The following is an 11,859-nucleotide window of genomic DNA, read 5'->3' on the forward strand; positions in this document are numbered from 1 at the left end:
CACGAATTTGACTCAAACCCAACTTAATTATGTAAATTTGAATAAAATAAAAGGTAAAAGTGTATATGTGACTAAGCTAGATTAAACTTGTGAGTTTCACCGGTCCAGTATTCTAATACATGGCCCCGACTCGAATATACTTGAGCTCAACTCTTCTCAAACCGAGTTGATTTCGAGTATCTCATGAGTTGGATTGACTCGATTATACCCCTAATTGCAGTAGATTTCAACCGGGCAAACTAGGATTGAATCGTATGTATGGTCTACTATGCAATTAATATGACAAAACTTGTTCATTAGGTCTGCCTAATGTTGACATGGTGTGCACTATGGCATCCCATATGACATGATAACCCGATTGAAATGCGTCGGTGTAATATAAACTTGGAAAAACATTTAATGATTAATTGAATACAATTAAAAGACAAGGGACCATAAAAGCAAATTGTATGTTATTGGTTGTCATTTTATATCATCAATCCATAAAAATTTTCATAAAGATGAGATAAATTAGTTAATTTTATATAAAAAAAAACTTTTAGAATAGTGATCAATTGGAGATGATTTAAATTAATAACGTTTTGTTTGATAAAGTTAGTGAAAATATAACAAAGAAAAAAAAAAACTATAGAATCCACCTTCGGTCTCAATCTTGATTGACGGAATGATGTGTTAAATTAAATTAATTTGAACTCAATTACATAGTTCAATGAGCCGGTTCGAGTTCAATTTGATAATTTAATGAGCTAATTTGAGTTCGATTCGAGAGCTTAGCAGCTCGAAAGCATCTCTCATAACTATTCTAATAAAACAAGTCGGATTTCATAGTTTGAATAGTTTAAAAATCTATATTCGATGAAATAAGCCTCCTTCTAACTCGATTCAAATATAGATCAGAACTTGACACCAACATTTGTGTTGAATTCAAAGAGCTTATATTTGTATGTATATAAATATATAATAATGAGATAAAATTGGACTTGTATTAAATAAAAGCTTGGAATAAAGTTAAAATCTAAGGTGTTGCCTATTGCCTTTTCTCCCAAGAAGGAAATATTGGGTGACAGCAACCAAACCAAACACTCCCGCAAATGGTCAACCAGCAGTTCACCTAGTAAAACCACACACACATACACCCTCACTGTGTGTCTCCCTTTTCCTATATAATAATTGACCAAATTTCCACCCTACCCTCACCAAATTTAATTAATTTCAAGGGCAAAATAGTCAACCATATTTTGCATGGAAAGACACACAACAATACAACATAGTAGGTTAGTTGTGTTAGCTCATCTCCTCTTTCTTTTCTCTTTGCATCTCTCCCAAATAACCCGTCTTTCCACCATTCCCTCTTTCAAACATTCACAAAATGGAGCTGCCGGTAAAGTCACCGGTGGTGGCTGGAAATGGCCGGAAAGCTTCATACAAAATAGAAACCAAGAATCTTGCATACAAAAGTTCCAATCTTTATGACGAATCCAAGTGGGGTTCTCTTCAAAACTACTTCAAGAAACCTCCAAAGTTTATCTTGAATGATGTGACATGTGAAGCTCATCCAGGCGTCCTCACCGCCATCGCCGGACCCAGTGGGGCCGGAAAGACAACTCTGTTAGATATTCTCGCCGGAAATATCTCCTCCGGCCAAGTTTCCGGTCACGTTTTGATCAATAACCTTCCTATTGATACAAAACGGTTCCGAAGACTGGCTGGATACGTCACTCAAGATGATGCTTTATTCCCATCTTTAACAGTTGAAGAAACGCTCATGTATAGTGCTTTTTTAAGGCTAAGGTGTGGTAGAAAAGAAGCGGTTGATCGAGTCAAGATTTTGATAAACGAACTCGGTTTGGACCGAGTATCGAGTTCAAGAATCGGTGAGGGATCGAACCATGGGATCTCGGGTGGTGAAAGGAGGCGTGTTTCAATCGGGGTTGAGTTAGTTCATGATCCTTCGGTTATTCTTATCGATGAACCAACTTCAGGGCTTGATTCTAATTCAGCTTTTGGTGTTGTTTCTCTTCTTAAATCAATGGCGATTAGTAGAGATAAAACAATCGTGTTAACAATCCACCAACCCGGATTCAGAATCTTGGAGCTTCTTGATCGACTCATTTTGCTCTCGAATGGATTCGTTCTTCATAACGGATCGTTAAAGTCGCTAGAACATAGACTCAAAGTCTCCGGTCATTTCATCCCGCCTCGTGTCAATGTTCTTGAATTCGCCATTGATGTCGCCACCACCTTGATCATCGACACACCAAAAACACCGATAGAACGAGTCAAGAACCATGAAAAACCTGAAAAAGATGGCGAATTTCCATACCCAAATTCTCATTTGGAAGAAATAACGATTCTTAGTGAAAGGTTCTTCAAGAACATATTCAGAACGAAACAGTTATTCCTCACAAGAATCATTCAAGCTGTTCTTTCTGGCTTGATCCTCGGAACCATCTTCGTAAATATGTCAACGAATAAAGGGAAACTCGCGTTACAAGCTCGATTAGGGTTCTTCGCATTCAGTCTTACATTCCTCCTTTCTTCATCGACAGAAGGATTACCGATTTTCTTACAAGAACGACGAATCTTGATGAGGGAAACATCAAGAGGAGCATATAGAGTTTCATCGTATGTAATCTCAAACACTCTCATCTTCCTTCCGTTTCTTCTAATGATCGGTATTCTTTACACAATCCCAGTCTATTGGCTAGTCGGATTACGCACTGAAATCAACAGTTTCTTCTACTTTGCATTGATCGTATGGATGGTAATCTTGATGTCGAATTCGTTCACAGCTTGTTTCAGTGCACTAGTGCCGAATTTCATCATGGGTACGTCTGTGATTTCTGGATTGATGGGATGTTTCTTTCTGTTTTCTGGGTACTTCATAGCGAAAGATAGCATCCCAAAATACTGGATTTTTATGCATTATATGAGTTTATTCAAGTACCCATTTGAATGTTTTATGATAAACGAGTATGGAGGTGAAGAAGGGATGAGTATGTGTGTGGAAATGGATGGGGGGAAGTGTAGAATGTATGGAAATGGGTTCTTGGAGCAGCAGCACATAAAGGAGACGCAAAAATGGAGTAATTTGGGAGTGATGTTAGGGTTTATAATTGGATATAGATTGATGTGTTTTGTAATTTTGTGGTTTAGATGTCACAAAACAAGGAATTAATTTATTTTTCTTTTGTATAATTAACATAAATGGAAGTATAAAGAGGAATTATTTATTTTTACTATCGTATTAACGTTTTTTCAGATTTGTGCATTCATTTTCTTTCTCTTTCATATAAGCTTATGCATAAGTCTACTAATGTGATTGAATATTCAAAGATTGGATAATATCATAATGTTACAATATTCTGGGAAAATATGAAGTTTTATTACTCTTTTTGGTAATATAAAAATGACCACTTTTGTGTGATATACCACAAAAGAATTGGGTTGGTTGTTTTACAGGTTTTTCTTTCATACTATATGAATATTCGTACTTTACGCATGGTAAAATTATATGGTTACAACTTGACTAATACTTATTGAAAGTAATTATATTATTAAAACTAAACATGAAATAATAATTTTTTACATTTTTTTTATGTAAATTTGTTATGATTTTTAAACTATGTTATAACATTTATTAAAATTATATCATTTAATCGTCGTTACTTCCAGCTGACATGTGAATAAAACTAAATATAATTCTCGATTTAATGTTGTTTTTAACGTTATAATTAACTAATTTAGAAATTACTTATTTGATATTTTTTTGTAAGGTAACGTAATATAATTATTAGGTTGTGTTATTTTTAAATATTATTATTTTTAATGGTTATGTTTTAAAAACCATTTATTTGATTTATATTTTAGATTTAACATGATATTACAATTAACATTTTAAATATTTATAATGATAATTCAAAAAATCTACCCCTAATATGTTAATATTTCACATTATCACATGTAGATTTGTAGTTAGTGTAGACGTGAAGAATAATATTGGAATCTGAATAAGCAATCTAGAATGGTTTGACTTTGGTAAAATAATAGGTACGTTTATTGTACTTTTTTTAAATCTTATGTTGTATAATTAAATAAGTATCTCTCTGTCCTCATAGATAAATAAGTTTATTATCGTTTATTATCTTATTCACAAGTGTCACAATATTAGAAATTCTTATTAATATTATATATCACGTATCATGTCATATGTCAACCTATTAATTCTCCATTTCAAATTTTAAATTAGAATAAAAAATAAAATAAAATTTATATATATATATATATATATATATATATATATATATATATATATATATATATATATAAGATGATATATTTTCATATATTTATTTAAATTAACAATTATAATTTTATATAACTAAAAAAATATCTCTCGATTAATAATTTATTTAAAATAATTTATTTGAAGTAATTGATTAATAATTTTAATTTTTTTATTATGAAAGTTTAATTAATTTTATAATCATGGTTGTCACAGGTTATAAACTAGTTGTTTTTATATAAATAAAAGTGGATTTTGATACAATCAAATATGTAAATTCGGTCCCAAATCTGATGCAATATACCAAAACAAGTACTTATGCCATCCTCCCTAATAAATAAGAATCCTATTACCACTTGTCAAGTTCTTATGCAATTGGACATATGACATTTTCTTGATTTTTTGATTTACCTATTATTCCACTTGTCAATTTATTAAGATGCCACCTAATCAATACATAATGCAGATTCATAGTCTTGAAACACACGTATACATAATGTTAATTGTTTCCTAAATTTTAGTCCATAAACAAAGCAAAGATACGTTTCATTCTATAACACCAACCGATTAGCCTCCAATCACGGTGGATTTCATGAATGCATTTCAAAATCACATCTCTTCCATTTATTCAAATATTCTCTATGTATGTTATATGGACTTATATGGAATGTTATATGGATATATATTTAGTATCGCATCAATCATTCAAAATCGCTCATCTTTTACTGATAACTGGTAATAATTTCCTAAATTTTCTTTCAATTTCATCTATATATAATACATTTCATCTATCGTTTTCTTTCAATTTCATTCATATATGACCGAGTCGTCTTCACGCTGGAAATCAAGTCTCTTCAAGAATCTGCATTAGCATTCCAACAGCCACAAAAGGTCAGCAATGTGATTGTTTTGTTATGTATAGATTGTCTTTTTTTTTCAACACATAGTATAAGATGGCGGATGGCCTTTTTTATTATGTCCGCCAAGTGTTTGATGTAATGCCTTATGTATGAATGCTCTTTAGTTGTTGTAGTTGAGTGAAAAAAACTAGAATATTTCAGCAACAATGTTGTTATGTATTCAGTGAAGCAACTATGTGTGACATAACAGGTTTAACTTGGAATTTTGGGTGACTTGACCTCAAAAGGCAAAATTTGCCTTTAAACATTCAATTTAAAGATAAGCAGAAACTATTCTATGATATAAATTTTATATGTTTAGATTTTCATTCTTGATTCTCACCCAAATAATAATGATCTGCTAACGCTCATTAAAATTGAACCTGATGAATATTGTTTCTGATAATCTTAACAATTTTATTATTATAATATTGTTTCCAACACAACATCATTATAATAAAATATGAGGAATAGAATTAAGATCAAAAGACAATGAACTTTCAAATAAGGAATTCTAAGCATGACCCAGAAGATGCTTCAATAATTAAAGTGCAAAGTTTGGATAGTAGTAACATAAGAGTTTCAAGTTCATTAACACTACTCATTTATAACAGTAGGAAGGATCAAATACTTCATAACTATATTGGAATTGATCAGGTACTTCAATTTTGTCATGTCTTTTTTTATAGTTGCAGCATATTAACGTTAGGAATTGATCATGTACTTCAATGTAGGGGCATAATTGTCATTTACAAATTACATATCTTAATAGGAGGATCTGCTTTTTTTATTAAAAAAATGTCTTCATTTATTTGGTGATATAAACTTTATATGTTTTAGTAGAATTATATGAACCGAATGTTTAGTTGTTAATAAATGTAATGACTTTTATACCTGAATATAAATTATTGTTCTTCTAATCCATACTCAATAGAATAAAACTATGTAATGTAAAAAAAAATTTCTTTTTCTAATTCTTATGCAATTCGACATATGTGTGACTATGTATTGTAAATAAAAAAAAATCTGTTTCTAATTCTTATGCAATTCGACATATGTTTGACTATGTATTGTAAAAAATTTGTAATGTATATGACTGTTTTGCCCCTGGTCAGATAACTAATTTTAACTTTAACAATGTAAAAATTCATGGAGGTTAATACCTACATTTTATTTCCTATTTGAAATAGATTTAAGATTTTTAGTCGTTATTACTAAAGTAATGGCTTCATAACTTTTGATACAACAACACTAAAACAAGTTATGTAGTCGTTATAATTTCGAGAGTGTCGTTCATGAAATGAAGAAAACGCATATCTGAGTGAATTCTATCATTGAACAATCCGATCGGAATCACTGATTCCCATATTGAAGTCCGGTTGCTTGGGATTAATGTTATTGTTGGTAAACAAGGGGAATCGTGTGATTCTGTTTGCAAATCAGTTGGGAAATCTTGTGTTGGGAGTAAATTCATGCTTATTAATCAATGTGAAATTATGCAAAAGTATATGAAATGTAGATGATCATGTCTTGCAAGTATATGAGTTGATCAACCTGCTGAAGTGGTTGAAGTTGCCCCCAGATATCTGAATCCTAGTGTGTGTTTATAATTTATACGCGAAAAGACCTTCATTGCTTTCTTGTGATGGATCTCATCAGCATACAATGAGACTTTGCCCCTGTGCTTAATGTAAAGATGTTTATTCAGGTCCGTTCAGTTAGGGATATGGTGAAAAAGGAATTTGTTCCATGTATTAAATATAAGTGCAGAAAAATATAAAAGGGTATTTCGGTCTCTTTTTAGGAATTTGAATGGTATGAAAAATGGTAGCAATGAAGGTTTAAAAGGACATAATGGTCATTTACTGTGATGAACAATGTATTTTTGATTTTTTTATTGTAGTATTTCACACTTGCAATAAACTTAATTAATAGTAACACAAACCCAAAGATTAGAATATACTTCATAAAGAAACAGATAATCATATTTACAAAAGCAAACAAAGACTGTTCATGCATGACACGAGGGAACAAGAAGAATCGACCACCTGTCGATCCTTAAAGAAACACACATGCTAAAAAAGGTTTCTTCATGGCTGGTATTGATCACTTAAAAAGTTTTGATTTTTATTTATATTGTCAGTGTTGACGACCAAACTGCAAGAACTATAATCACGATCAGAAGCACAATTCCAAGAATCACCAAAACCAACCAAGTCTGCATGAAAGAATGAAAATTAATTAGCTTTGTAACAACATGAAAAAATTAAGTAATAACATAATATAATTTTACCATGGAAGAGTTTGAACTGTGAGTTTTTTATGCTTTTGCAAGGTGTGATTTTGCCTGTTCAGCGGTAAGATGAGAATTCTCAATGTTGTACCCAATATCATCTGAAAAATAATCATTGACGTGTTATATACCAAAAATGTATGAAAAGATGAAAATTTAACAAGTAAAATGAGAAAGCTTACTTACCAAATAATAGCTCCTTGCTCTTGAACCAAAATAACATCTTTGAAAATTTCATTTACTTCCCCAGTTCGTACATGGATCTATTGTATTCCCTAATCTCTTTCCAAAATGATTGCTTCATTAAATAAATGCAACTTTATATTAAAAAAATTTTTATCAAATTATTTTTGTTTTTTTTAAACATAAAATAAAAGGTTTTTTTTTTCTTTAAGTCTTTTTTTTTTGTCTTTTTCATGCAACTGTAATTTTGAACAGGGGAAATCTGGGAACGGGCATTTTGGTCCTTTATTATCAAATTCTTTCTGATTTTTTTAATAGAAAATAAAAGTTTTTTTTTTGTCTTTTTTTTTTGTCTTTTTTCCCATAAACAATTGACAAAGTAATCAATCAACTATATGCTTGAGGGAAAGTATAAGGAGAAGCATTTATAGGCTGCAGATACCAATTATATATACATACAAACTAAAGTGGCTTTTAGGTTTAACAGGAACTGAACTACAATTATCATTAACTAATGGATTGAAATCAAACCTAACCTAACATACAAGAATGGATTACTACATCATAAGAAGTTCTATGTTAACAGCTTATAGAAAATTCCCCAGTCACACAGTAGCAAAAATTTTGAAATTACCGTTCTTACTGATGAAGACTCTTGCTCTTTCCAGTGTCTTGCAAACAAGAAGCGAAAATCTGAAGTCCATCCAAAATAATCCCCTCCATTCTTTGTAAAAACATAAATATTCAATATGTTTGAGACTAGGGATGAGCATATGGACCGGGGAACCGGCCAGAACCGGTACCGGAACCGGAACCGGCACCGGAACCGGAACCCGATGGAACCGGTCGGGCCGGGACCGGGACGTTATTTTTGTGGATTTTTGGAACCGGGAACCGGTAGGAACCGGAACCGATATAACCGGAATCGGTAGAACCGGCAAAAACCGGAACCGTATGATGCTATTTTTCGAGGATCGGTTCCAACATTTGAAGACACGACAAGAACCGGTAGAACCGGGAACCGGTAGAACCGTCGGGCCGGTTCGGTTCTTGATTTTGGCTGAAGCCGGTTCCCGGGTCGGGTCCGGTTCGGGCCGGTTCGGTCCTTTTGCTCATCCCTATTTGAGACAATATTGCTTAACAAGATATCCACAAACGTTTTATAATGAATAAAAGGTAAGTCAAACACATATACCTAAACCCACCAAAGATTAAGCACAAAATCTGGATAAATATTCTCCAATTAATAAAAAAAAATCTGAACCTAAATTGAAAATTTCATCAATTTATAACCTTTTTTCTAAAACAAACCTTAACAATTCATGTTCCACTACGTCTGCCCATCTGAAATCCATTGTCGAACAAAGTAATTTCCATCTCAGCATCAATAATCTCCGACGGTATCATATGTGACATTTGCTTCGACTGTCATTGTTTGACGAAGCCTTCAACGTTCTTTCGATGTTCAATTGTACACGATACGATCCAAAGTGCGCCTTACATTCTGCTTAGGTCAAGAATCGATATTGACAGATACAGGTTCAACACCTCCATCAACAAACACGGTGTTGTTTAACTTTTTTATCCTCATTCTTTACATAAACCCTTTTTTTTATATTTAAACTTATTATTAATAACTAAATATACATTTTTAACTTAATTTGACTAAATATATATCACGAAAATGTGTCTTTTGAAGTAAATAAATATTTTAATGTCTAAATAATCACGTTTTTTATGAAGTTTTGATGACGATTCAATTAGTCTACCAAACAAATGATAAACCCAAAATAAATAGTCGAGAAGTTTATTCTTACGTTATATTTTTACCTTTATTTTAAAAAACCCGTCAATCACATAAAAATAATATATACCGTCTATTTTTTTTTAACAGTCAAACTTGATTTATAAAATGTCTTTACCGTACACAAATTGGTTACAAAAACACATATCTACGTTAAACGATTTTAAGTATATTTAAGTTTAAAATTTAGGATAATTTATGTTTAATTTTGAAATTTGATCTTTTCGACATGACAAAAATAAGAGACTCACGAATTCTTGCTAAGCAAAAAAAAAATCAAAGTAAAAAAAATATTAAAAGTAGAGATGGATTGAAAATATTAATTTTTGAAGGTTATGTTGGATTCAACAAGTTTTTACTCATGGGCAGTTATATGTTGTATTTTCTAGAGTTAAAAGCAGAGATGGATTGAAAATATTAATTTTAGATAATGAAGGTAATCTTACCAATAAGACATCTAATGTTGTATTTAAAGAAGTATTTGGAATCTATGATTTCTAACAATTATTTAGAATATTTCATTAATGAATTTTTTTTGTGTAATTTGGGTTGCATTACATATATATTTTTTTTTTTTTTTTGGTTCAATTATATACTTACACATTAAAGTATTTACTTATAAGTATTGTATTAATTTAATAATTGGTTGGTGTTCAAAATTTTAAATTATTTTTTTTAAAAAACTCGTATAATAAACGAGTCTTACACCTAGTTACATAATAAAGTGTGAAGGTGTACACGTGGTGATTTTACATAATGTCATTTAGAAACGTAGTTTACGTTGATAAGAAGATAATAATAGCTCACATCCTAGAACTATCAGAAGCTTACGTTATATCCATCTTTTATATCCACTATTTAATGGGCTCATATTATATGATATTCAATACATTTTTATTTGCACAGAGAAATAACAGTGTGGAAACAAAACGAAATTCACGTCTATCAAAATTAAAGATGAAAGTAAGAAGGTTAAAACCAATGTTTTAAAAGTCAGTTTGAACCGATTGGACCGAAAACCGAAGACGGGAACAGTTCAACAAAGACCGGTTTTATAATAATTTCTAAATCGGATCGAATCAGACTGTTTCTTTAAAAACCGGGTTGAACCGATGTAACAGAACCTGTAAAAAACTGTTTTAACTGGTTTATTGGACTTGGATAGTTGAATTTCACTAGCCATTAAAAACATCCAATTTCCAAAGCAAATTGTATATGACGATCGGTCAGGTTACTTAGAGTGTGCACAACTCGAAGCTCAATACGCACCACTATCAAATATAGACCGACGGTCGAATCGGTTAAACTGGGAACAAGTCATCAGATTGGTTCAACTAAAAAACCGGGTTTTTAAAATATTGGTTAAAACTAACATTTAAAACAAATAGAAGACAAAATTGCAAAAATGGTCCCTGTGGTATGCATTTTTTTTGGGGTTTTAGTCCAAACCCCAATTTTTTTGGATTAGTGGTCCTTTTGAGCTAGTTTCGTTGCATTTTTGGCCCATCTGAATAGTGAAATGACTGTAATACCCTTGGGGTATTTATTTTCCATTTTTCTTTCATTTCTTTTTAAATATAATATTAATTTATTTATTTTAATAATTAAAAAAATAAAAAGTGTCTCTCTCTCTCTCTCTCTCTCTATATATATATATATATATATATATATATATATATATATATATATTAGTGTTTCACTTGCAGAACCCACAGACAAACAAAAAAAAAATATTAGTCATCTTCATCAGGCTCTTCCTAACTCATAACATACACATACTGATGAACATACACATGTTTCGATTCTGAAACCTAATAAGGTAGCTTGTTTCGATTATTTCCTTTGCAGAAATTGAACGTTTTTTTTTTATTTCAAAAAGGATATTTGAAGGTAGCATCTTCTTCTCCCTCTTTCAGCTTCACTTTTTTCGATGCATATGGTGTACAAAACCGATGGAATCCCCAAATCTCAGGGAACAAAACCCGATGTGGGTGTCCCTTCCCCCATTTCATTTTCAGGAACTCCATTTACAATCCTGAATAAAGAAAAAAATACAGAGCATACATGAAAAACACACACCATCGCCTCCATCGCCGTAGGTCCAGTGCGATTTTCAAAAGCTGTGCGATTTCCGGCTTGATTCCATAAAGAAGAAGGATGCAACGATGCTTCAACCCTAAGTATGTACGATTTTGGTGAGAGGGAAACAAGCCATCAAACCCTTACACAATCAGATGCTTCATATTACATAAAAATCAGAAATCATCAAAATCATGCTTCTAGTTCATTCAATCAGGAGATCGAAAGAGAAAAGTGAGAAGGATACCACGAATGGATTAAAGGAGGTTTCAGACTTTGCATTTGCAGGCACTGTGTATGGAGACTCTTAAAACCG

The 11,859-nt window shown here is 31.6% G+C and overlaps 1 protein-coding gene across 1 annotated transcript; it reads left to right on the forward strand.

The window, feature by feature from the left end:
* The first annotated feature begins 1,275 nt into the window (after nt 1-1,275).
* On the forward strand, nt 1,276-3,245 carry ABCG10 (ABC-2 type transporter family protein). Its single transcript, XM_079072108.1, has one exon. It carries the CDS (start codon nt 1,370-1,372, stop codon nt 3,176-3,178), a length of 1,809 nt encoding a protein of 602 aa, XP_078928234.1. The 5' UTR covers nt 1,276-1,369; the 3' UTR covers nt 3,179-3,245.
* The last annotated feature ends 8,614 nt before the right edge of the window (nt 3,246-11,859 follow it).

Source organism: Lactuca virosa, chromosome 9 (assembly GCF_052849685.1).
Source record: "Lactuca virosa cultivar CGN04683 chromosome 9, Lactuca_virosa_CGN04683_v6, whole genome shotgun sequence".
Lineage (NCBI taxonomy): Eukaryota > Viridiplantae > Streptophyta > Magnoliopsida > Asterales > Asteraceae > Lactuca > Lactuca virosa.

Bases quoted from the DNA above. Each gene is read 5' to 3' on its own strand.
- ABCG10 (XM_079072108.1), top strand. From the start codon at position 1,370: ATGGAGCTGCCGGTAAAGTCACCGGTGGTGGCTGGAAATGGCCGGAAA.